This window comes from Haliaeetus albicilla, chromosome 12 (assembly GCF_947461875.1).
Source record: "Haliaeetus albicilla chromosome 12, bHalAlb1.1, whole genome shotgun sequence".
NCBI lineage: Eukaryota > Metazoa > Chordata > Aves > Accipitriformes > Accipitridae > Haliaeetus > Haliaeetus albicilla.
In genome coordinates this window covers 35,184,786-35,210,930 of record NC_091494.1, presented here as the reverse complement: position 1 = coordinate 35,210,930, position 26,145 = coordinate 35,184,786, and the positions used below count along the sequence as shown (strand labels likewise).

The 26,145-nt window shown below is 51.0% G+C and overlaps 2 protein-coding genes across 3 annotated transcripts; both read right to left on the bottom strand.

Moving 5' to 3' along the window:
* Positions 1 to 4,606: 4,606 nt before the first annotated feature.
* WBP2 (WW domain binding protein 2) lies at positions 4,607 to 12,842 on the bottom strand. 2 transcript variants are annotated; one of them, XM_069799057.1, is made up of 8 exons: positions 12,714 to 12,842; positions 10,804 to 10,912; positions 10,115 to 10,250; positions 8,439 to 8,531; positions 8,020 to 8,136; positions 7,671 to 7,793; positions 6,435 to 6,511; positions 4,607 to 6,257 (listed from the first exon to the last, which is right to left on the bottom strand). In XM_069799057.1, the coding sequence occupies exons 1-8, from the start codon at positions 12,770 to 12,772 to the stop codon at positions 6,204 to 6,206; spliced, it is 768 nt and encodes a 255-aa protein (XP_069655158.1). In that variant the 5' UTR covers positions 12,773 to 12,842; the 3' UTR covers positions 4,607 to 6,203. The 2 variants fall into 2 exon arrangements, with proteins under 2 accessions (XP_069655158.1, XP_069655159.1); XM_069799058.1 differs by having other exon boundaries at positions 12,709 to 12,827.
* Positions 12,843 to 15,098: 2,256 nt separating this feature from the next.
* Positions 15,099 to 25,405, bottom strand: TRIM47 (tripartite motif containing 47). The gene is made up of 6 exons (XM_069799037.1): positions 24,653 to 25,405; positions 22,666 to 22,761; positions 21,871 to 22,101; positions 21,096 to 21,291; positions 20,309 to 20,383; positions 15,099 to 19,064 (listed from the first exon to the last, which is right to left on the bottom strand). Exons 1-6 carry the CDS (start codon positions 25,364 to 25,366, stop codon positions 18,439 to 18,441), a joined length of 1,938 nt encoding a protein of 645 aa, XP_069655138.1. The 5' UTR covers positions 25,367 to 25,405; the 3' UTR covers positions 15,099 to 18,438.
* Positions 25,406 to 26,145: the final 740 nt, after the last annotated feature.

Here is a 26,145-nt window from a genome sequence, read left to right as displayed (position 1 = left end):
AGCCCCTCTGGAGGAAACACCGTTGCAATGCAAAGCTCTGCCGGCCACTGCTCCAGCTCCCCAGGGAACTGGCTGGGTCCCAAAGGCGAAAGCAGGATGTGTCCTGCCCACCCTGACCCCGCTTCCATGCCATCCCCCCCGGACCCAGAGCACAGGGCTGACCTGCCCGGGCACCATCCCAGCTCAAACGCTGCGTCTGGCTCCCTGCACGGCAGCACAAGGCAGGGGGAAAGCACAGCCCCCCCGGGCAGCAGCCTGCCTTGTCCTTCAGGAGGTCACAAAATTCATGTATTGACCTGGATGCCATTCGTTTTGGCTTGGGGCACACCGTGACAGCTTTAAAACGTTTTCTCCATCACTGCCATGTGCTACGTCTATGCAGCAAATATTTCATCCACCTCCCTCTCCCAGCAAGATGAATTCAGTGTCGGCCACTGGATTTCTCATCCCCTCACTGCAGGGCCAGAGCAGCGGCAGCTCTCACTGGCAGGACAGGAAAGGGGGGGACACAAATGTCAGGGTCATTTCATCTGCTGTTTGGGGCACTGAGTTCAGAGCAGCAGGACCTACAGCACGCACGTGAGCTGAGCAGGGACCAGGGTAGATGCTTGTGAAGGCAGAAAAATTTGGGGCTGACACCTGGGTTCCAGGCATACCCCACGGTGCATATTAAGCACCTTAGTGCCTATCCTGGAGCACACATGCCAAATTATTGACCAGCTTCAGCATGAAAACAGTCCCTCCCTGGCTTTTCCACCACCATCTCTTCCCCCATGTGTACCAAAGTCCCCTGAGGCGCCCACCAAACTCTGCAGAGCTGCACGCTTGGACCATGGGACGAGGCAGCAGGGCAGGGCTGAACTCCACCAGCAGATCCCAGACAGACACACCAAAACACCAATATCACTGCAGCCGATCTGTGCTGCAGGGAGAGTGACTGTGTCCCAGCCACAGCCCAGCCTTTACGGAGCAAAGTACATGGAGGAGGAGGAGAGACTGAATCAGAGCAAGGGAAAGGAAAGGTTTAGAAAGATGGGATCTGCTGAACTGAGCTCGCAAATGGAGTGCAAGCTGATACCTTTTGCTCCAGTATCCGGAGACCGTAGGAAATGTGTAGGAAATGGCAGATGGGTGGCTAGGACGACACAGCAGAGATGGATCCCAGTCTGTTTGGACCCTGAGGCATGAGATCCAGCAGCCCCCGCTGGCGGGTATGAGTCTCCACTCCTGCTCGCTGTTTTGTGGGTCTCTTCACATCCCGTTGTGGCCTCTCTCGGTGGCACAGCGACGGCCCTTGAGCAAGGAGGGTGCTGAAATACCAGTTTCCAGTTCAGTCTCATGACGGTAGCTCCTTGAGCTGACTCACGCAAGAGAGCAGACGGGTGAGTAATACCTGGTATGGCTGCAAAGAGAACCCCTGCCTAAAATGAAGATCTCTGCCCTACATGTCCAGGCATTTCATACCAACCCACAAAAAACCCCCCACATTTGTCACTTGGGCTGACTTGTACAGCTCTAAACCTGAAACCACCTCTTGATCACAGCCTGTCTTAGCAAAAACCCATGTTCTAATACCAACCTGGCAATTATTTACAGCTGGAGGTGCCTGTGATGTGACCGCATTGGCCAGCGCGAGCCGCTCACTGGCAAGGGCTGGCCCTGCTCCGTGAGCAATTGGGTCCAAACTTCGTCCCACGGCTCCTGCCACCTCCAGCAGTTCTTGTGAAGGGAGCTGGTGCTGCAAGCCCTAGCTCATAAATCACGGTGTCCATCACGCGGCAGAGATGCAATTTGCCCATCTACTGCTCAGAGAGCAGCGGGGAGTCCTCGTAGTCCCCAAAGGAAGAGACGGACAGACAGACACACACATGGGGCAGGCAGGCACTGGCCAAGCTGGCTTAACCACGATCCCCATGAGCGCTAAGCACATCCCCCCAGTGATAAAGGAATTAATGCAAAATAATTATTTGTTTTAATTTTTTTTTGGTAATAGGTCACATGAAGCAGGAGTGCTCAAAGTAAAATCTGGGCAGAATGGTGTGGAGGAGGAAGAGGGCTCGATCTCTTCCTTCGGCTGGAGGCAATCCTGGGCAAGCACACACATGCCCCATCCTTCTAGTGTAAAGATCTTCCCCAGCCCCCAGGGATATCCAGAAAGATTTCAGGGCCGATAGTAGGAAATCTGTAAGTAGTACCTGCAGTTCCTGCACTAACAGTTTTTTGCATAAGATCTCAAAGCACTTTAGAAATACCTAGTTACACCACACTCCTGTGAAGGAGGGAAATAGCCGCATATGCAGAGCGGGGAAGCAGGCACAAGGTGCACTGGGTGACTTCTCATATGAAAAGCCTCAGTCATATCAAGACAGAACTGTACACAGTAGTTAGAAAATCTGTCTATGCCAAAAGATTAACTGTATCCAACACTAACTGTTCCCTGTACCCCCTCTTTTTCTTCAGTAGTATAACACTATCCAAATATTGGAATTTAATGGTACCGATCTAGCTTTCAAATGACAGCCTTTCTGCTGCATAGCTGATTAATCATTCATTCAAGCATGGACCAGATCTGGAGATGTATTAATGCACACTTCCCCCTGCCCTGCTCCCACCCCACTTCCAGAGCTGAAGCAGACTTTCAATTGCATTTCCCTGCTTTAATATTTAAAATCTTCTACATGGGCAGCAGGACCAGCTGACCCTTCCACCCTCTCTAAGCCCTTTCCAAAGCAGAGCACAGGTCCTGGTTCCCATCAGGGAGATGGCAGTGAGTGCTGAGTATCTAAGCCAAATCTGGGTTTTCAAGTTTTAACAAGCGAGGCAGGGATTCTGGCCAAAATCTGCACCCTCCTGAATTGTGCTGCTCTACTCAACCGAATACCTGTGTGAGCCTTGCTGACTCTGTGACTTGCCCAGCCTTTTTGGCCCCACAGCTTCAGCATTCCCAAAATGTGTTTCACTTCTCATCAGCGTGCTCCAAGCACACCAAGACCACCACAATCAGTCTCTATTTTGGCTCGCTCCTTCTCGCCTCCCCATAGACCATGCCAAGCTCAAGCCTGGAGAGACTGAGACATTCACCAACAAACCATTGTAAAAAGCTCGCAGCTCAAAAGCTGCTGATTTAGCTCGCTAATACCCATGTCGAGGAGAGGAACATTTCACTTATTCCAGCCTGACTCATCCTCTCAACATATTTTCCTTTTTCCAGGCAGCAAACCTCATGGTCTCGCTGCAAATCTTACCACTTGTCCACACTAGCGTAAGAGACAGTTATCTTGAACCATGGAGTCAAGTTCTCAACAGAGCAGATATCTAAATGTTTCTCCTCTCAAGCACACTCAGTTGAGGAAAGATTTTAAAAAAACCCTCATGGGTTTGTGCTGATTGTTGGCATAAGAGCTGCACAGTGAGTGGTGCTGGGCAAGAAACCTGGAAACTTCATGCAGTCTGTTTTCTAGGATTATTTATCCTGGAGTAGAGGGTAACTAGGAGGGAGCCATTTTAAAGCAGAAGAGTACAGAGAGGTTTCGGCAGCATCTTACACTTGGACCAATGTGATTCAGGAAACCTCCATCTGAAGTAATTTAATTCACAAAACAGGATTTATTAGGTTCTTACTAGGCTGTAACATTTTATCTCTTAATGCTTTCCTTCTCCACCCACCTCTTGCTGCAGAAAACAAACCCAAGTGGCTCAGCCAGCCTTAAAATGCAGTAAAGCTGCCATGTGGGAGGATGCGAGACTCAAAAGTGATGTAGAACAGAATCTGGAAGATGTCCACCCCAGTTATCAGGGAGTTCAAAAGAATTAAGGCAGCTAGTGGCAACTGGGAAGAGGAATGAAGCCAAGCAAGGTTTGGATGTTACCTGTAGAGTAGATTCTGAGTAACTTCTGTTTGACACATGTCAGCGCAAACCAGAGGGACTCACCCAATCTCAGTAACCACAGGACCAGATCCCACGTGGAACTCCTCCTCTCCTGCGCTGCCAAACTACACTGACACACCTAATGCTGCTCACACACAAGGAGTAACAGCTCTCACGCTGCTGCTGGAGCACATCCAGGAGGAGCACTACATGCTGCTGGAGTAACAACTCCCCACTTTTCCATGGAGAAGAGCTAGCTACCAGGTTGACCACACCACCTTAGAGAGTTCAGACCTAACTGAGCAGAACTGCCTAGGTATCTCAGCACACAAAAAAAAAAGATAAAATTATGGATTGCTTCTAATTAGAGACATATTTTAGAAGCAACAACTATGCTGTGTCCCTCAACTACTTCTAGCAATAGGTTACAACTTTTACATGGGCAATTGGTCTGGAAAAACCATCTGGGTAACACATCTGGGTAAAGTGTTAAGCAGCCGCCTCACTGGTTTACAACAGGAATTGCAAAATGGGTGTTTGTTAGGAGATTTTAACATCTTATTTTCATTTCAGTCAAGAGTCATCATTTCAAAGTCAGTCAAGAGAAATCAAGCAACTGATGTCATCAATGACTAGTCAAGAACAAAATCCAAGTGATTTTGCTGTTTAATTCTCTCTCCCCACCCAAAGCTAAGTCACCATCAAGTTTGCCCACTCACACACAGACAAATGCACACTAAGTTTTGAGCTGATTTCTCTTTACTTCAGTCTTGGCAAAACAAATCTGCATTCAAAAGTCATTTCACATTAATATATTAATCAAACATTTTCAAAATAAATATTTTTTTTAAATAACCATTTCTTTACATCACTGCAGTAGCAATTCTAGAAAAGTCAGTGCACAGACAGTAGCAATTTGATTAATCAGCTAGACTCAAACAAAAAGAAAACAAGGAGATGGACCTTTTTTCTCTCCAAGCAGGCTGCATGCAGCAAGTCTCAGCAGTTTCCTAGCACACGATCTTTCTTCACACTTGCTGGGAAGGATTTCCTCTCTCACAGCTGACAGAAGTCAGTAAAGTCTGATTTGTGCAAAGCTTTGTACAATGCAATCTTTTCCGACCTGGATTCTGATCAGTCCTGCAGAGGTTCTGCATACTAGAGTTGTTGCTAATGAGATCAATGAATCAATGCTGCGGAAGGAAAACACTTTAACCTTCAGTCCAAGGAGCCCACGTACAAGACACCGGGAAATAAATTCACAGCTGATCCAGGAATGCTAACAGCATTAAACAACATTCAAACGAGCAGCTCAGTTGCACCTAACAGCTTATTCCAACATTTTGCATATTCTCTCAAGTGCTACCAGGTCAGAAGTACAGCAACTATTTTCTCCCCATCAGCTATTAATTCACCAGTTAAATCACAGCAGTAAGATGCTTCACTGGCCAAAAAGTGTAACTTGGGTTACAGCAAAGGAAAAAAAAAGTGCATTATAGACTACGAAGAGAATATTTGGGACTTCGTGATCTCAAGCCCACATATCTAACTGGAAAAAAGAGACAACAGAAAATTAGTGTTCCCATATGATCTATAACTAGTTAGATGCTACTAATCAACCCTGCAAATAGTATGTTTTCTTAAGGGAAGCTTGGCAGCATCATCATACACAGTGCACAGCAGGAAAATTTGGAGGGCTACCGGATTATTTGCTACAATTGTAAGGAATGACTTTGCTAAAAAGACCAAGAAAGTTTAATAGATACCTGAAAAATGTAACAGGCATCTATTTCCTCTGCGATACCAAAGGTTCCCTTTGAAGTCCTTTCTCAGTAGCAGAGGGAAAAGTTGGATGTGATACTCTGGGTTGAGAGGAATACCCAGAGACACCCCTGTGTCCAGAGATGCTCTCGGCTGCACACTAAGGTAAATTCAAGACACCCTCCACCCCATCCCCAAAAGCCTTGTTTCCACATTATGAGCATGTTAATTGGCTGTTTGGAGCAGCTGATTACTCCAAAGAGGTATAATTTAAGTATCAAAAGAAACAGACGTAACTGAAACAATCACAGATTAAGAGAACCTCCAGTTCTAGTGAAGCCGCACACAGGGAGAAGGGAATACTGCGGTAGGACAGCAAACCCTCAGAGCTCTACCAGGTAACCCAGGCTGCTGAAATCTCTCCCCTTGCTCTGCTCTATCTACCACTAGAGTCCATGAAAGCTATGTGCCTTGGGGGAAGGCTCTACTCCTCAGTGCTATGGACCATGCCCCAGGATTTTGCCAAAATGGGAAGTAAGAAAGCAATGAGTTGTGGAGAAGTTCTGCGTTAGCTTATTGGTTTTTCTTGTCCTCTGGTGGGAAGTATGGAGGAGGAGGTGGCTGGTCCTGAAATAAAGACAATAAGAGAACATCAATTCATGGCTAAGAAAAAACACACCCAAAAACCCCAAAACACGAAACACCAAAATCAATTCAGACAAGCTTTGCTGTGTCACTGAGAAAGAGAATGGCTAAATACCCTCTTGGGCTCACATTGCAAACAAAGACAATACAGGAACTTACCGTGGGCATATAGACGTTATGTGGATTGACTGGGCTGTAGTAAGCACTGGCAGCGGCTTCAGCAGCCTTCGCTTCAGCTGTCACAGAAAGAGAAGTTACAGATTTGGTGACACACAGAGAACTTCTACAATCAAACAAAAACTCCACATATTCCTGGCCATCAAGTGTTACTAACAGAGCACTATTTGACCAATGCTGAGTTGCAAAATAGCTACAACACAATTGTGCATTATCTCTTCCAGTTGCCACAGGATTGTCAAGTCTGAAGTGAAACAGACCAAGATTTAGTTTGGAAATGTCACCTGGGACTTGCCTGTTAGCCAACAAATAAATGCTAACAGCTGTTCTGCCTGAATACAGACAATACCCCTTAAAAAGGCAGTCAATAAGCCATCCTTCTTGGGAGTGAAAACACAAGACAAAAGAAAAATCAGCACAAGTTTATAGCAGCTCAGGGGACTCATACTTTAAAGATAGTAATTTATGAAGATAATCCAGATCCTCTATTTCTGCAGAACACAAAAATCTTGTACAAGCATCTGGGTCAGTGCCACTTTCCAAATAATAATTCAAAGATGATTGGTTGTTTATTCAAACCAAAGAGAGAAGTTAAATCCTTATCCAAATATCCTTACCTGCAAGAGACTTATTGTTGTGTCCAACTGCAAAAGCTCTTTCCCCCCTCCACATGCAGACCTTTTAGGATCATGTTCAAAATAATTTTGATAAATCCCAAATGAATGAAAATGAGACTATATTTCCCCAGCTCCTTTCCATCATCTATTCCTCTGTTCAATATTGTTTAAGCCAAAGTAATCAGGTTAGAGTGAAATGGGGGAAAGGGGAGCAAATATCACCAAAGCCATATTTGCTAACTGAAACGGACTAGAAACACATTTCACCATCAATTCCTTTTTATTCATCTATCAGAGCAGGATTACCACAACAGGAAAATCACAAACTATATTTTTTCTGTCACAAGAAGAATAAATCCAGCTGCAAAATATCCACTAATGGTATCTACCCTGGAGAGAATCAGGCTGACCTCCAGACTGAGATGGATATACAAGGCTGGAGATTAGGGGAGCTCCCTAATCCCTCTCCTAAACAATTCTGAATTCTGAGTGGACCTCTAAGTTGACTCTAAGTTCCCCAAGAGATAACAGACAAGAAACAATGTCCATTTCACAGGTAACAAAACCGTTGTGAACTAATTCCCCTGAACACACTGCTTACCTGCAGGAGTGGTGGGCAGGTCTGGACCGCTGACGGGGGGTTCCATGGGCCCTGGGTACGGTGGGGGTGGAAGCTGCATGTAACCCATGTCTCCATCCACCACAGGAGGACCAGGATAGAACTCTGTCAGGAAAGGAAATAACACAGCAGAAGACTTAACTCCTTTGGGTGGGTCACAGTATACAGCCAAAAGAAGCCAAAGGCAAATATAATTAAGCTCAGAAACAAAAGTTGCACAAGGCACCAGATCCAATCTAAAAGACTATGTAAAATTTGTGTTTCTTCCCCTTTTTACCTATTTTAACTCTTGCCAACTGGAATAATCCCCATCCTCAATTCCCAGACTTACCAGGAGGAGGTGGTGGGTATGGATAGCCCCCATTAGCTGCAGCTGGTGCGAAAGCATAGGATCCATTTGGCATATAGGAATAGCCGTAAGCTCCATTGGGTATTTCACCTCTGGAGACTGGAGAAGTAAAGATAAGTTAACCTCATCAAAACATCAAGCCTGCATCATATGCAGGCCAAGAACTTCAACTAACTTAAAGAGTTCTTATCTGAAAACAAACAAGCTCCACCCCAATAAATCTGCTGTTCACTGGATGTGAAAAAAGTACTTTTTAAAGCAAGCAAGTTCCAGATACAGCCTGAAACTCACATGGATTTGAATCCAACCTGCTGCAACCTAAAACTGCCCTTGCTGCAAGATGAAGGCAAGGCCTCCAGAAATCACAAAACTGTCTGGCAGACAGCACCAGACTCCTGTACCTTGTGATGCCACCTGCAGCATACGCTGCCCAAACTCGATAGCGCCTCCAGCTGAAAAGGTCATCTTGAATGTGGCAGATCCCTCCCAGCCGCCTGCAAGGAGGAAAAACAGAATCCAGAAGCAAGAAGCTGTTTTGATGCTGTTTAGCTTCCATGCGTTATCTACAGATGCCCTGCATATAATTCTTTAAAGAGCTTATCCCAAAAATCCACAAAAAAAAAAAATGCAGATAAAGTGGCAGAATTACCCTATTATCATAAAAATTCACATTGGGGTATTTTCAGGTCAAGAGACACCTGAAGAAACACCAGTGAGGGAGACCTTCAAAAGCTTTCTAAAGTTGTGCCTGTTACCACACCAGCTGCCGACAGACCAAGCTATCAGAAGCACTGGATTTGCTCTAGCTTTGTATAAGATTAGTGCAGAAGACAGGGATTTTGTTAATCCCGTTTGCTAAAAAGCCTTTGCAACTACACCTAACTGTCAGCTATAAATTAGTTGGGAGTTTGAGTGCCCAATGAAGGAAAGAGCTTAATGAAAAACATGGTCCGCATAAATCCATTAGAGTCTATGGAAGATATTTCAAGTCAGGATAATAATAATAAAAAAAAATAAATTAGTGACATCTCATATTACAGACTAAAAAAGAAAAACATGCACAGCCCAGAGTCCCAACAATGCATCAAAGCAGAAGCTGTGTCAGTGCTGAAACAGGGACATGCAGATTAAAGAGCCTTTTGAGCTAAAACAGACTCTCATGGCTGTTAAAGCAACATCCTCATTAAAAAAGATAGCCTCTGGGGAAAATTCACAAAGATCTAGCTAAAGCCATTTGCCCTTCATACAGTTTACAGAGCTTGTCATTACTGCTCAGGCTTCCTCTCACACTGGATGGTCCCACTTTGCTCCCACACAGAAGCCACAATGCTGACTTCAGGATTACAGACTGAAGTCTCCTAAGCACTGCACTGTGATTTCAGTGCCACAACTAGACTAAATCAAGCTGGGGATGAAAGTTTACTGAACTATGTACCTTTGGTAAGAAGGGGAAGCATAAAATAGTGACTAAAAAAAATTATTCTTGAAAATGTCTACCACAATCTTCTCATCAAACATAATATGAAACCACCCCTTGAAGATTCCCTAATTTCTAGACAGTCCACTTTCTTCCAAGTGTCATTTTTACTGCTAAGATGCACTATAGCAATAGCATGCCTTTCCTTGAATTGCATAAGAAACTGATGATGGAGAACAGCGCTCTGGAGATCTGCACCCGAAAACCCAAACAGATCCAGAAAGGATCACAAGTCTTTGGCATAGGAGGACTTGGATGCAGAATTAACAGGTAACCCCAACGGACCAAAGCAAAATGACATCCTCGCTCTTGCTGACTCTGCTCTGATGTTTACTCAGTGAGATCACTTGGCTGATTGAACGTAGTGTTTTGCACAGAGGGCAGGAATGAGACTGGTTGCAGAACAGATCTGTTCATTGTAACTGTACAGGGAGCAGATAAGGGGAATATTTTTAGCTGCTAGTTTCAAAGAAACACACACATTTTAGCAGTACTGTAAAAACCCATTTGGTCAGCATCCAGTTTCAGTTACACTGGATACTTTGCTATGAATTGTGTAGCTGAACTAAGATACAGCATATACATCTGTTCTATACGTACCTCCTGCCTCTGCTTTCACTGTACCCTTAATATAATTCGCTCCAAAGACAGGCTGCTTAATCTCGCAATCTTTCAACAAATAAAAGGGCATCACAAAAGACTGCATAGCATCCTTTCCTTTTGATACAAAGATAACCTAAAAAGAAAATAACATTACAAAGAGTATTTAAAACAAACAGGAAACACAGCCCCGATTTATTATCTGAAGAGACTTTTTGATGGACTGAAACTCCCTCCCACATCTGAAGCTCCTCATCAGTTCTGCAAGCCAAAAGCTACACAGAACAGCCACAAGGGTAAACTGAAGCCTCAAGGCAATAAAGCCTTCCAGAAAGACTACTCTTGCTCAGATAATACTCCTTCCAGCTTCCAGAGAACTCACTGCTCCACACAGCTATAATTTAGTAGCTGTGCTGTTGCATTCCGCATTTCCAGACCATTGCTAATTTCCAATCTTGAAGATGCCTGATGGACTAAACAGCTGCCTGTATAAGAACTAATCAGATTTATTATCTTTTGACAAATAGATAGGATATGCAATGAATTCATAATGCTCCCCAGAGGGAGAGGATGAGCCATACTTCAAGGGATAGTAGATTATCCTGACTTTCATGCATTGAGGACATTTAAATACAGAATCGCAAAGAGCCCTTATCTCCTTACACAACATAAAGCCTTTTACTACTTACTCGGTAGGGAGTCAAGAAAACACTCCCTTTCTTGGTCCCTTTGAAGGCATCTGGCATAGGTTCAATATCACTGAAGGTAATTTCTACATGATCATAGGTCATCAAAACGCTGCAAACAAGATGAGAGAGGAGACACGGCGTTACAGTGTTACAGCTCAAGGCAGCAGTGCAATATGCATATAAGTTTACTGACCTACCGAAACTGCCTTTAACCTCAGGCCAGTGCTCAGCAGACAAAATCAGTCTGGCTTGCATTTTTTTTTTTTGTTGGCAGTAGCAACTTAAGTAGTACTGGCTGCTTGTTCTCAGCCTTGTGTTCCCTCCTCAGTGTGCTGGCACAGCTATAGCTGTCTGCATAGCGAGGCAGTGAATCTAGTCAATTGAACTGATCAAGATCTCAAGACATATATATATATATATTTTTTTTTTTTAAGTTGTGTTGTATTTCTGCTGGATCAGTTCCCTAATTTGGTTCACCACAAGTAACACAACAGAGGAAGGACTGCTGAAGCAGGAACTGCTCAGGCTGGCTTATGCAACATGGCTGTTGATGGTCTAACCGCAGCTTAAGCATCTCTGTCACAAAAACACGATCAAGAGGAACTCCCCTTTCTTGCCACTAGACTTCATTAACCCACGTTGTCTGCACTGACTCCTTAATTCTCAATTTGAAACTGACCTGATTAAAACCAGTGCAATACCCTTGCATGGATACAGCAGGTAAGTTGTATTAACATAACAGCATCCACATTAGGGACTCTAATCCCTAAAGCTGGAGAAACCTCCACCACCCTTATCTTTGGCAGCTTATGCATTACCATCCTCAGTCACTTGCCTTTGCCTTCTCCCAGCAAATGCCTGTCCCTCCAGCAAAAGCTCCGTAAGGCCATGGGAGCCAGCAGCTCTGTTCAGGCTACAGCGTATCAGCTGAATCAACCACCACAAGCAGCCTGGGCTGCCGCATGAGAGGTAACCCCTGATCCAAGGCAGGCTGACAACTGGGAACAGTAACACGTTAAGCTACCACAGTTGTTTGTTTCAGTGAATGCAAATTTAAGCCCCAGAGTTGATCTTACTAAGTTCTTCTAAGAAGGGTCACAACCCAAATGGAAGTCAGGTGCAGGATTCCTACACCAATGTCTAACTGGCCTCACAGAAAGAAGCCCTGAAGAATAAACTACTCATTTGTCCCAGAAGCAGGCAACTGCCACGTCAGAACCAAAGCACACTGGCAGACACAGAGGGTGAGGACAGCCCATTGCCATGCAGACAGAGGCAGCTCTGTGGAGGCTTTCTGTTTCCATGGTTATATCCCAGCACCTTTTCCCCAACACTGTTGCTCCTTCCCGAACACACGGAGGGGGTGTGTGCGCAAGGAACCCAGCAAACCAAAGCGGGCAGGCTGCCTAGCGCTTCCCAAGCCGGCAGCTCTTGAACAGAGGCACACTGCAGGTGCAGCATCCGAGCTCTTCCGCAGTACCGGGTGGCGAGAGAGGGGTGAGGCTTGGGTCCAGGCCAGAATCACCTGGCTGGGGACTGAGCTCTGCCAGCTCTCACTGAGCACTCGGGGGAGAGGCTGGGAAGAGCAGTGAGAGCCAAGCCGGGGAAAGGGGGGAGCAGGCAGGCTGCGGAGGGGAGCGGGGTGGGGGGGGCCGCGGGTGAGGCCCAGCAGAACTCCCCCCCGGGGAGGCCTAGGGGGCTACATACAGGCCCTACCCCCGTAGGGAAAAGAGGGGAGGATGAGCCCAACCACGCCGGCACCGAGAGGGTGAATCCACCCCACACCCCCACAACCGCTCCCCCTGAGGGGGAAGAAAGGCGGGGGGCGGGGTGGGTGGATGAAAAACAGCTTCCCGCTATCCCCCCCGGCGACTGCGGCCGGAGGAGAGGAGAAGGGGATGGCACCTCACTTCTCGCTGTTGTTAACGATGACGCCGCCGCCCTCCGAGTGGTTCCTGTTGAGCGCCATGGCCGTCGCCGCCGCCACCTCCACCTCCTCCTCACAGCGCCGAACCCACTCTGCGCCTGCGCGGGAGACGGGCTCTTTACGTCACGGAGGGAGAGAGGCATGACGGGGCGGGGGGCGCGGTGCATGCTGGGAGTTGTAGTCCGCCTCCGGCTGCTGAGGAGGGGAGGGGGGTGTCATGGCGGCCGGCGGGCGGCCCGGGGACTGCCCGGTTTGAGGGGTACTTCCAACCCCGCTCAGCCCCAAGCTGGCTCCCCAGCCCTCACTCACCACCTCCATTGCCCCCCCCAAGCCCAAGGGCAGCAGGCCCAGCCGCGGTTGGGACCTGCTATCCCTGAGGAGACCCACAGCCTCCAGCCCCTGCTGCTCCCCCCCCACGATTTATAATCAATATTAATTTACTGAGCTCAAGCCAGCTTAGGTTTTATTAAGCTTCCTCAATTTTCTAATACATAAGTGTAGGTGTAATCCAAAGAGCCAGTCTCCTTTTCGGGAGAGCTCTCTTGTGTGTTTATAGACCCATTAATCATCCCATTACATGTCCTGCTGACCATATATAATAAAATGATTTAAGTTATTTAGAGTCTGCCTGATCTTGGCAGCAGTTTTTCTGGCTTTTCTGCTCGCAAGGGTGGTCCAGCATAGCGGCGCTTCATGGGTGGAAGTTCACCGAGCACCCCGACGGTGTTCAAATCAATGTTTTGTTTTAAAATGCTGTATTTTGCTGCTGTTTGCACCTCATTTTTTATCCTGAAGACATTTCCTGGCTGGCTCACTAGCGGGTAAAACATTTTCCCTAGGAGGCTGTCCAGTTTAGCACGCAAGAAGGGGCTGTTTGCACATCCCATGCAACCACAAGTGATTTTAACGCTGTTTGGCAGGATCTCCCAGGGAAAACCCCAGAATTAAGTGAAATGGAGAGAAAATTGGGCTTTCAGGAGGTGGGCAGGGCAGAATTCAGATGTTTGGTAAAGTAGAATAAAAATCATCCCACATACCTGGTGGTACTGCACATAAAATGAGTCTTAGCCCCTTAAACAGCGAAGATGCTTACTCCATTTCCAACAATTTTGTAATTCACGTTTGATGCGTGCTTCATGTTTCATACACTTGCAAATGGATTTTTGAGCCTGATACTGGCTGCTCTCCATGCTGGAATCAATCACATCCTAAAATTACCCCTTTACATCGGAGAGTGTTAAAACTGGAAGGACTAACCAGTCACCCTATAAACAAGTCAGGACCCTGTCTGTCTGGAAGGAGGGATGGAATCTGGGAGCAGGAAAATATCTGCGGCGTTTGCAGAGCTACAGTAAGGGTCTAATCTCCTGCCTCCAGGGGCACAAGCAGGAGGAACTCTTAAAAAATTAACGATTGCGTAATTTCATTAAAAATAGGAGCCCTGCAAAACTGATCAGCTGTTTCAAAGGGCTCCTCATAGCAATAACTGACAACTGTATATGAATAATATACGACTATATATTAAGAGCATATATTATCCTAAACAGTATCTTTTTATATGGATTTGAGCTTTTTCCTGCAGGATTTGCAGCCCAGCCCTGTCTGAATGCCTGAGAACCAGATGGGGGGTGGGGGGAAAAGCAGAAAAACGAAATAATGGAAACCAGATTTAAATAAATGCAGTGACATAATCTGTATGGTTCTTGGCAAGAAAAGAGCAAGTTTGTGCTTTTCATATCCGCTTTTTCAATAAGCTGTAAGTTTCCCTTTTAAGAAATGGTTGTAACAAACAGTCCTGATTCCTCTCCTATTAAAGTCAGTAGCAGACATCCACTCAGCTTCCACCAAAGCGCCCAGCTGAAACACTGCCACCTCGCAGGAACTAAGACTCGCCGAATAATGTTTTTCTCCTAGCTCCAGCTGACATTTGGTATTAAGAAATGTGGCCTTCATTTAAAAAAGGTGCCGGTGTAAGTGCTGGCGTGCATGGGAAGCTCTAGACCTCCTCGTCACATAGAAAACTTTGGAAATTTATACTTTAAAAACTGAAAACACTAAGGAAAAAGTGCCTAAACTGTTCATCTTTGTTACTTCTAAGCTGAGGACAGAGGTAGAAGAGAGAACTGAGACAATTCATTGTTTTGAATTGCCCAGGACTGACAATATTGTTATTGGATTTTAGGATTCTTCCGCTCCTTTTACAGTCGAGCAATAAAAAAATGTGTATTTGGCACAATTCCCTTAGACACACTTGGAAAATAAAATCTGTGTTATTTTATGCCAGATGTACAGGACACAGAAAAGTAAACATGAGATAATGGGACAACTCTAACAGTTTGGTATTTAAAGGAAAGACAACCCAGAGCAATGTCTGTATAATATTTAATGGCAAATCATAGTCTCTAACATCATTATATTATTCTGTTACAGTTTTTTCACACACTGTAAAATACTCTACAGTAACTATATTTAAAAAATCCTAATTAAAAAGAGGAACACTCTGTGACAGCAGAAATAACTCAAGGGAACATGGAAAGGATGTTTAAATTGCCAAGTGCTATCTATCCATCTAAACTCATCACACGCCGCATTTAGCCCTTTGTTGGCAGCAAAATCAGCAATCCAGAGCTAGCATAGTGCACATTTCCTAATCATTCCAGTTTACACCCCAAATTATTGGCAACACAGAGCAAGCTCTGGTCCAACACCTCAGAGGGATTGCTCCCATCTTAAATCAGTCAGAATTTGCTTTATGCCCTAAACCATAAGGATTTACAGAGATTCCAACCAGGATAAAAGTAAGCAGCAGGAAGGAGACGGTTGGGTAGCACTTCCCAACTGCATCGCATCCACAGGAGCCCTCAAAACCCACCACAGAGCTGTGTATCAGCATCCCAGCTCTCGGGGCAGAGGTGGATTAAGCAAAAGCTGTGGCACAACTAAAAGCAAAGCCCAAACACCAGACATGTCCTCATGAGCTGCTCCCATGTGGTTACAGGATGGAAAGGGAAAGACAGGATCCCTCCGAACCATCCCAAACCCTGAAGGAGTTCAGAGACTTGCGTCTGTGCATTGGGCAATACAGAGAAGGGATGGGTTTCCCCATAGGGCAATCAATCCGCCTACAGCAAAATGAAATGGGGCAAAGGCCCAGAACGGCTGTATTTACTTTGGCAAAACTCCTTGCTGCGAACGGTGGGAGTTTTGCCTGAATATATGAGATTTAGGTCGCAGATAGAGCCGAGATGGGAGCCTGCATGTGAGAATTCTTCCTGCAGGCGTGCCGCAGAGATCAAGGTTACCTTCCTCTTCCTCTCGGGATGTGACCATGCACGGACTGTTGCACGTCTCTACCTTTCCTATCTGGTAAGGCATTTCTGATACCAACTCCTCTCCAGTGTTAGCAAAACAGCAGCAATGCCTGCGCTATGTCACCGCTGACATCTTGTGCAAAGGCCGAGTTTTGCAGGAGAGTGACTGGCACGAGGCAAACAAAGCGGTTTTGAGGTAGGAGCTCAGGACACAGGGAGTGAACTCCCATCTGGACAGAAGTCCGGGCAGCATTCCCGCTGGCCGGGAGAGGCCAAGATTTCATCTGAAGATTTCACTCTGGAAGCCCTACCTCTCCTTTTCCCACCGCCTGCAGCATTTTAGGAGTCACCACATGTGGAGGAGGAGGAAGAGAAGGGATTTGCAGACACATCCCAGCGGTCCCCCTCCCACACCAACTCACCAGCCCTGCCCTGGGGAGGGGGAGCTGCATTCGGACCCTTCAGCCCCTCAAATGAGAGCCCACAGCAGCGACCGTTTGCTGTGGATGGGCACCTCTTCCCGCGCCAGCAGGAACTGACAGCGCTGGCAAACAGGTTACAGTAAAGGAGCTCTTTAAGCCTTGGTATTTATGTAAATGTGGCTTTAACTTTAAACGCCTCTGCTTTGTGGCTGCCTTTTTATTCACGCTTACTATTTTCCCTTGGCTCCCCTTGAATATACTACTATGATTTCTAGCTTATCCTTTGGGGACTATATATATATTTCATATATTTAGCTAAATGGGCCATTTTCCATCCCTGTTGACCGTTGATGCGTCATCACTGACTCACTCACGCCAGTGAAGAATCTGACCCAATATATTTTCTCTCTAGGTATATATTACACAGCACTATGATTCCGTAAAGCAAGCTTCGGGAGGTAGGTAGCAAACTAATCCCAGAAAAAATAAACTTGTGGAATGGCACACTGTGCTGAGACAGGGGCTGCACTGTGCCACCCTTACAGGCGGTATTTCTGTATTTTTCTTCTGGAAAAGCTCCCTTAGGACACGTGAACTGGCATTTTGGGCTCTCGGCCTCAAGTTTCCACCTTTCCCGGAGAGGACACTTGCTTGAGAGTATTTTTTGTTAATTGTTACTTATTACCAGAGTCTAAAGAGTCATTTAATAACTGACTGATGCTGCACTTTTTATCAATGCTTTCACAGCTGTGCCTAAAACAGACCATTTGCCTCTGGGACATACTCATAGCACCTCTTTGTCACTTAAAAAACTCACTAAGCTAAGGGGTATATTTACAGCTCAAGTGTGCCCAGGGTACTGTAAGAGTTGGGAATTTAACAGTATTAAAATCCCCTAAAATCATAGGGTCATCTAAAATGCGAGGGGTGGAATTTGGCTGTAAAGCTTTGATAAGCAGTTCCCAAAGAACGTGTTTACTAAAAGCACATCCTCAAAACTGTTCTGTGCTGCTCGCTTCACCATCTCAAGGCAGGAATGGTGCCGCTGCTTCTCGGCAGGAGGTTTCTCCCCTTTCCCAGCTGGGATTTTTGGCTGTGATGGGGAACAGCCCCATGGCCATGGGGCTCCAACACATGCGGGACCATGGCTTTTCCCAAATGAACCTGGCCACAGACCAGCATTCAAAATATCTACCGGCCTCAGCGCAAGGGAGGGCAAAGATCTTCATTTCACATTTGCAGTTCTAATGGGTGGTCAGCCCTGCAACAATGGGTACTGTGTCACCGCAGCATCGCCCCTGCACCGAGCCAGGCTCCTCCGCATCACGGCCACCCTGGAGCACCCGGCTCACCCACACCAAGGCACAATGGTGATGCGGGCACTGGGGAAGCGACCGCATCTGCTTTAGGGGTTCCCCCAGTCCATGCTGGGCTTGCTACTTCAAAGGCACTTCATAAGGAGCATGCAGAAGGTGTCGACAAGCCAGTGCTTAAAAAAGCAGCAGCAATACAGAGACCAAGATAAGGCACAAAGCAGAGCATCAGTGCAAGATGCCAGGGCAGTGTGAGCAGATATTAAGGAGAGGGACCAGGCAGCCCGGCAGCTGGCCAAGATACAGATGCAAATTTACATGGCACTTCTCCTGAGCAATGCATTTTACCAAGAAAGGCTGTGTTGCAGTCCCTGATGTCCAGAAAGGGAAACTGAGGGGCAGGGAGCAGCACAGAGACTCACCCAAGTTCGCTCAGCAGCCCAGCGGCAGAGCCAGCACTCAGATCCAGCTACCTCCTGGCTCCCAGCCCGCGGCTCTGCCCACCAGACGGCTTCATCCATCCCTGGGTCACAAACAGCACAGAGCGAGGAGGGAGGGCTGCCACAGAGAAATACAACACTACCAAAGAGAAGCCGTGACGGCGGCAATACACTGCAGGAGAGACTTTTCTGGGTCTTCCCGTGTTCCCGCTCTCCGGGCAGTTACCTACGCTTTAGCACCGAAACGCAATCTTTCTTCAGTGGCCCGATCTGCAGGTGGGCATCGACACTTTCCAGGAAGAAGGCTGGTTTCAGCTTGCACAAGAAAAGAGAGGCGAATTGGTGATTGATCTTGTTCTGGAACGGGTCAAACTGACCCTTGGCAAAATGGGAGACCTTGAGCTGCTGCAGGCAGGTCATCTTGGAGTCCTTGACTCCATAGAAGGTCAGGGCCTTCTCCGAATACTCCAGGAAGACCCCAATTGTGTGGAAAAATGGCTGTTGGATGACGGACTCAAAGCCACCAAACCAGGCCACATAGTTCTGTCCGTTCCACTGCAGGCAGCAGGACTTCTCGTTCCGCCCCAGCCGGCCACGGTTGTAGGACTCCCGGGGGTCAAAGTCCTCAGCGATGACACCGATGCTGACCCAGCCATCGATGAGCTCCACCTCCCAGTAGTAGTTGCCCCGGTTCATGAGGTTCACACCCAGCACCTGCTCGCAGTTGATGAACCGGGTCGGGCTCTCCGGGTAGGGGATGGGGCACAGCACCCGCTTGGCCCCTTTGGTGCCAAACAGCTGGATGAACTTGTCAGCCGTGTCACTGTCCAGGTCAATGATGAAGGCAACTGTGTGGGGCAAGAAAGGACATGAGGATGAGGAGGGAAACAGGAGGAAATCCCCCCAGCCCTCCCTGCTCTGATCCCCTGCTCCAGCCTTCGGTGATGAGCATGATCCTTTCTGACTTCCACCATCACTCTGTCCTCATGCTTTTAAATCCCACTCCCAATTTCAGCCGATGAAGATAAGGAGCTGAAAGAGATGACACTCCCATAAGCAGGATGAATACAGGTAACTGGGCAAAGGAGAGAGCAGAGGAGCTGCTCAATGAGCTCCAACCATGATATCAGACATTGGAGAATGTAGGTAGAGTGGTAGTAGGAACATCCCATATAAAAGCAGGTTTCAGGCAACCACAGACAAACACAGCAGGGAGGGACCCCAAGAAGACAGGAAAACAGCCAGGCACATCATGGCTACAAACCAACTGCTCCTTGCAGTCGGCTCTCGCTGCCCTATGGCTCCCGTGGGAGCAGACGCAGCCCCCAGCATGTGGGGCCACGTGAAAACTGCCGCTGGATCCCAAACAGAGGGCATGTCCAGCGGGCACAGCCCTGGACATGCATCGCTGCCGATTGCGTTGCAGGTCTGAACCCATGGCGTGTCCAGATCCTACAGCAGCAGCAGCAGCACACCTCGCTTGAGCCCCATGCTTTGCTGCCTAGCTTCCAGCAGGATGCATCAGTGCCACCAAGGCAGATCTTGTCCCCTTTGGCCATCTCAGTAGGTGACCCCACATCCCCTGTAAGGCTGGGAGGGGACTTGTGGGGTGTTAGAGCCCAAGCCCAGCCCTGCACCCCCCAGCCTCAGCCCCTTTTTCCCCACTGTCTCTGCTCAGCCACTGAATTATCCATCTGCTTGCTGCTGCTGAAGCTGACCCTCATCAGACTGCTGCTCTGCAGCAAACAAGGCTGATGCACAAACTCTGATCTAACAGAGGATCCAATTTGTCAAGGGCTGGAAAGCAGCAAAATTACACGGTACAGCAGCAGGCTCCCTGGCAGCTGGCCTAACAGAACCACAGACAAGGGAAAAAAAATATCACCTAAACAGATTACGATTGTTGTCAGGAAAGCAAGGAGGCTTCCTTGTTAGCTGAGCAATATTTCCTCCGATGGCGGCAGTGCTCCTGCCAGCCATCGGCTCGGGACCAGTGCCAGCCAGGCATGCGGGAAGGAGCCAGCTGCCCGGGAGAGAGGAAAGGGAAGATGGACCTTAGCAACAACTGTCAAAGCAAAAGTCCCTCGCTTACATTTCAGGAAGTAATCACGGCTCTCCAGGCAGGCGGGATTGTTTGACTTGTCTGGAAACCGGGATTCAGCCAACGCTGCAGAGACAGGGACAGAAGGGTTTGTCATCAGCAAAGAAACCGATGCCACAAACAAGGGTGTTACTGGAGCATCACCCCCCCTGGCCGACAGCCTGATGGTACCCAGCTGCTGTGGCCCCCAAGCCCCCAGCCAGCATCCCCAGCTCCCCCTGCACATTCTTGCCGGCTCGGACATGGGAAAGGACAGATGCCACCTTTGCCATCCCAGGGAGATGGGCGGGGGGGGCAAGGAACCGGCTGCAATTCCCACGGGCATCCAAGAAAATGAGAGAGAGGAGAGAGCTCAGGCTAAATGAACGAGTGCGGGAGAAAGCTGCTGCGGTGGTTTTCTAACCCTGGCAGATTTGGAAGACCACAGCCTGCCTGATAAAGAGGATCATCTATCCTGGGAAGAAAGAGTTCCCTTTCACAGGAGGCCACTTTGGCCACTTGCCCTCTCCCGCAGGGCCCTGCCTAACTCCCAGGCTGTTTATTGCCTCCCCAGTCTCCGGTCTCCGTGGAAAAATTCATAAAACCTCAAAGACGAGGCATAAGCCCAGACGGGGATTGTGCAATGTGCAGTGCAACCGTGCCGGGCAGCTTCCAAGGCTGAAGGGAGTGGGGCCAGCACTCTCAGGAGCCATCAAGCCTGCAGGCATCTCCCACCTACGCGGGGAGGGTGGAGGGTGACGGGATGACCTGCGGGCAGAGGGGCTGGGTGAACACAAACCTTCTTCCATCTCCTGGAAACTCAGCCTGTCAATTCCTTTCCCCTGCAAGTGGTCCCACTGGTTTTTGCAGGCAGCGGACAGCACATCCTTCACAGCGCCCACGGCTTGGGTACATTTGGTGAAGTTCAGCTCGTTCTGGAAGCTCAGGGCCGGGGAGAGGTTTTCTTCCATGGCTACTTTTAAGGCCTGAAATTCCTGAGCCAAAAAGACAGAGTTTCAGGAGGTTTCAAACAAGCCAAAGTTGTCTCTTGTTCCGCAACCCCACCCTGCCCCGGAGGATTTGGGAACTGGCAGCTCGCAGGACTTGGCCCAAGGACAGCCTTGCATAAGGGAGGAGAGCGCTTTCCTGGCCACGCGTTCCTGGCGCCTTGTCTTCGCTCCCTTTCAAACCTGGACCCAGACCATGCCCACCTCGCATGGAGCAGCATCCCCTCCCAAAAAGGTCTCCTTTCACTGGGCTGCCGGGGAGGGTGGGATGCTGGATAGGGGCAGTGGGGCACCCCAACCTCTCGCTCTCTGCCCCCCACACCAAGGTACCCAGCCTGGGCAACACAACAGCTTCTCCCAAGTCATGGCCAGGATGGAGATGGGGGTGATGGAGGAGAAAGTCTTGGCCGCCCAGTCCCCCCTGGGAGTGGGGAGGGGAGACCTGTGCCAACAGGAGTGAGACTCTGTAGCCCTCACATCCCAGGGCTCCTGGCACCCAGCTCCATGTGAAATGGGACAAAACCCCAAAAAGACAATGTTATCAGCTCCTTCTCCTCGCCCTGGCACCTGGAGGAAGTAGATGGTGTCGGTGCTGGGGACGTTCTCCAGGTTTTGCTTGCACTGGGCCAGCTTGGCTCGTCTCTCCTCCTTCCAGCGGAGATCAGCCTCAGCCTCCCCCAGCATGGAGCGCTCCCCATCCTCGATGAAACCGGCCACCTCCTTCTGGAAGGTCGCCAGGACCTCAGAGGCTTCTGCAAAGAGCTTCTCAACTCTTTCCCTCTCCTTCGTGGCAGCGCCCTGAGTGCAGAGAGAGAGAGGGGTCGGGGTCACCTCCCGCAGGCGATGGTGTGGGAGACCACCCTTGTCCCCTGCCCAGCACCCAGTTCTCAGCTCTGCAGGGTCCCCCTGCCACCCTGTAACCCCCTTCACCCACGAGCTCAGAGCATTTTACAACCCAGGTGTCAAGGGACCTGGCTGGACACAGCTGCTTACTGCTCCACCACATCTCGTGTCCCCAGACAGTGAAGTGACATGTTTGCACAAGGACCAAAGGGGACCAAAACCCCCGTGAGCCTGGGGAGAGAAGGTGCAAGAGCCAGCAGATGCCCCGGCATGGTCCTTGCCCTGTTCCTCCTTCCAGGTTGCAAACGAAAGCAACCAGAGATACCGTGAGGGTTAGCAGAGATGAGGAGCAAGAATCCTCAGGGATCCTTGCCAGGGCCACCATCATTTTACGGAGCGCTTACTTCCCTGTGAGCACCACCTGTACATACCACACACCCCAAAAGCTCACAGCCCCTTCACCTCCACTCCCTGGCCCAGCAGAGCTGTACTAATGGAGCGAAGCCACTGCAGAGTCACCTTAATGAGCTCCACCATCTTCTTGGCCTGCGCGATGGTGACTGCCAGCTCCTCCAGCTCGTTCTCCACATCGCTGAGGAATTTGGCTTGTTGGGCCTGTGGACACGAAGGACAAACGCTGAGCTCTGCCCCTGATCCTGGCGGCAGGGAGGCGCAGGGGACCCAGCCTCTCCCTAAGTTCAACCCACAGCCCCCTCGCTGACCATGACCTTGCTATCAGGCTTCAGGTGAAGGGTGCAAGGGGAAACGCGAGTTGTTTTCCTGTTTTCCTCCCCTGCAACATCCAACCTGCAAACATCCTTTCTCATTCGGATGGAAAACTAAAGGAGCAGACAGGCTGCAAAGGGTCGTGCCCATCTCCATGCTCCCCACCCCAGTCCCAGCGGAAACCAAACAAAATAGGAATTCGAAAGCAAAACCATCGGGCAGCAATTGCAGCAAGCGCAGCTAAGCTGTGTGCTCTTCATGTGCATCCCAAAGCTGGGAAAAATCTACCTGGGACTGGTGTGGAAGCTGAAAGGCAGACCCGGAGCACTCAGAAACGCAGCGCTGAGTCCCCTGGACATTTCTCGTTAGGAGCAAAGCAAACCAGCTCAGGAGCACGGGGTGCTGCGTGGCTGCAAAGGAAGCACCGTCCGAATGCGGCGTTTCCTGACGTGCTATTGTTAGCGCCAGCCATTGCCCATCACGAGGACGGGTCCCTCGGGAGCCAGGAGAGCATTGCACTCCCCAACTGGGGGAGCTCCCCACCTCGATGCTCAGCCCCAGCTCTCTGCGACACTCATGCCCGGTGAGGGGGGGGACAGACGCTTTCCCCATCCATCCTTCCCACCCCGCACCATGAGGGCAGGGGCAGAGAGCGGCCGCAGAGGCTGTGCAGGCGATGTTAAGCAGCGCCTGCTGAGGCCCGGCAGCTCCTCAGGGCTGGGATCACAGGCGCTTTCTATTTTAAGGTACCTGATGACTAATAATGCCGGCAAAAGGGTTTTCCTGCAGCTCCAAGAGCCTATGATGGAGTGGGAGCTGGCTTGGGGCTGCCGCTGTGCTCCTCGCCAGCGCATCTGCAGCCCCTGGGCTCTCCCCCGGAAAAAGCAAACTCCCGCAAGGTCCCCAAATACCCCATGCCAACACAGGGATGCCACCACGCCATGAGCCTCGCAGGCTCCCATCTGCCTGCAGCCCTGCAGAGGCCCCACACACTCAAGGCAGCAGTGCCCAGGAAGGCAGCACTGTGCCAGGCTCGGAGCTCCAGCTCCCGGAGAGGCTGGTGGGTGCGAATCTGGGAGGTGACTCAGCCGCATCTGGGAATGGGAGTGACGGAAAAACCCCCGCTGCCAAAACGCCAGGACACAAAGGGCTGGTGGAGCGGGAGCAGTGGCTGGGCAGGCTGCCAGCGCACAGAGAAAAACCGCCTTGACGAAGCTGTGGGAACAAGACGGAGAAGACGGCTGCCCCGTGACCGCGGGGGCAGCCACTGCAGGGTGTCCCAGGCGCCCTCGCCCCTAGCCCTACACCCACGGGGACCGCGAAGTTCGGCCCCACAGCGGGAGCAAACCCCACGGGCTAGCTGGTGGTGGGCCTGCCCCTAATGCCTGTACCAGGATGCCCGTCCTGTCCTCACCCTGCAGGGTGCCCTGATGGCACAGCACCCCGTCCCTCTGCGCCAGGGCGGGATCCCCCGTGGGGACAGGGCTGCAGCACCCACCCCCCACACGGAGTCCCACCAGTGCCACACCTGCACGCCCCCCACGCGGGGATTAGGCCCCCCGTGGGGACACGGGCGCAGCACGCACCCCTCCCACCCCACCCCAGACGCCCCGCCAGCACTGCACCCCATACAGACGCCCCCGTGGCAGCCTTAGGTCCTGCGTGGGGACACGGGTGCAGCACCCTCCCCACCCATCCCACCCCATCCCTCCCCACCCGGCACAGCCCCTGCCGGCTCTATCCCCCCCCCCCCCGGGGACCCCCACCCCAGCCCACACACCTCCTTATGCTCGCGCTCCCGCTCGAGGGGCACCACGTCGTGGGCGCGATGCTCGTGGGCGCGGCAGCGGGCGCAGACGCAGGTTTGCTCGGCCCGGCAGAAGCCGTCGAGGGGCTGGAGGTGGCGGGGGCAGAGACCCTCCTCCAGCCGCCGCAGCGGGGCTACCAGGCGGTGGGCACGGAAAGCGGGGGCTCGGCGGTGGGGCTCCAGGTGGGCTCCACAGAAAGAGGCCAAGCAAACCAGGCACGATCGCGCCGCCGCCACCCGCGACCCCGCCGGGCACACGTCGCACAGCACGGCCGTCCCTTCCTCCCCCGCCGCATCCTCTTCCTCGGCTCCCGGGGCCATCGGGGACCCGGCGGCTGGGGACGGGGGGGACGAAGCGGCGGCGGCGGCGGCCGCCAGCAGCGGTAACACCTCGCAGAGGGCGCGGTTCTTGCGGAGCCGTAAGGCTGCGGGGACGGGCTCCTGGCAGAGCGGGCAGCGGGCAGCCCCGCCCGCCCCGCCGCTGCCGTCGGGGGGGCCCGGCCGTTGACGGAGCGCCCCCAGGCAGCCCTGGCAGAAGTTGTGCCCGCACGGTACCGTCACCGGGTCCTTCAGGAGGTCGAGGCAGATGGGGCAACCGAAGGGGCCGTCGGGCAACCCCGGAGCCGCCAGCGCCAACCGCAACGCCTCGGCGGAGGACGGCGGGGCTCTCCCGGGCGCGGTCTCCATCCCTGAACGCCCCGATCGGCCCCGGCCCCGGCCCCGGCCCCGGCCCCAGCCCCGGCGGGGGCGGGCAGCCGCCGCGCCCCGCCCGCCCGCTCCGCCTCCCCGCGCCCGGAGCTGCTGCTGCTGCCGCCGCGCCGGGGCTCCGCTCCCCGCCGGTGCTGGGGGTCTGCTGCCTCCCGGGGGGCCTGACACCCCCCCCCCACACACAAACCCGGTCTCCATCACCCGCCCCCCCGGGGGGTGGGGGTGTGTGTCTTACTCCCGGGGATCTGCTCCCCCCGCAGGGCATCAGGTCCCCTCTTCCCGGCATCTGCTGCCTTCGGGGAGATCTGCCCCCACCCCCGGGGGGGATGCCACCCTGCTGAGGATGTACTGCTTTCCCACCCAGGGTCTACGACCTCCTAAAGGATCGGCCCCGCTGGGATCTGGACCGTCCCCGCAGTGCTGCTACCCCCAGGGTTAGCTGCTGCGCACCCCCCAAATCTCCTGTCCAGGGAAGCTGTTGCCAGCCCATTCCGATGCCCTTCCCGGGGGTCTGCTGCCTCCCGTGAGCATCCCCTGCCCCCCGGGATCTGCTGCCCCAGAACCTGTTGCCACCCCACTGCCCGCTAAGAGCTGCTCCTCACCCTGGGGCCACATGGAGGGTCCTGAGCTCCACCCCAGTACAGAGGTGCAGATGCTTTCCTGCCAGCCTTTGTGCCCATGGACCCATGTCAGCCGTTCCCATACCCAAGAAGGGCTGCAGTGCCCGGTCCTGGCTCAGCCCCTGTCCCCTCTTCCTC

Excerpts from the sequence above, each read along its gene's own strand:
- WBP2 (XM_069799057.1), bottom strand. The coding sequence starts at position 12,772 with ATGGCGCTCAACAGGAACCACTCGGAGGGCGGCGGCGTCATCGTTAAC. Across the intron at positions 8,137-8,438 it reads GCTGCAGGTGGCATCACAAG|TCTCCAGAGGTGAAATACCC; the intron begins GTACAGGAGTCT and ends TTACTTCTCCAG. Across the intron at positions 6,512-7,670 it reads CCTGCCCACCACTCCTGCAG|CTGAAGCGAAGGCTGCTGAA; the intron begins GTAAGCAGTGTG and ends TTTCTGTGACAG.
- TRIM47 (XM_069799037.1), bottom strand. The coding sequence starts at position 25,366 with ATGGAGACCGCGCCCGGGAGAGCCCCGCCGTCCTCCGCCGAGGCGTTG. Across the intron at positions 20,384-21,095 it reads TTTCCAGGAGATGGAAGAAG|CGTTGGCTGAATCCCGGTTT; the intron begins GTTTGTGTTCAC and ends CTGTCTCTGCAG. Across the intron at positions 19,065-20,308 it reads CCGTGATTACTTCCTGAAAT|TTGCCTTCATCATTGACCTG; the intron begins GTAAGCGAGGGA and ends TGCCCCACACAG.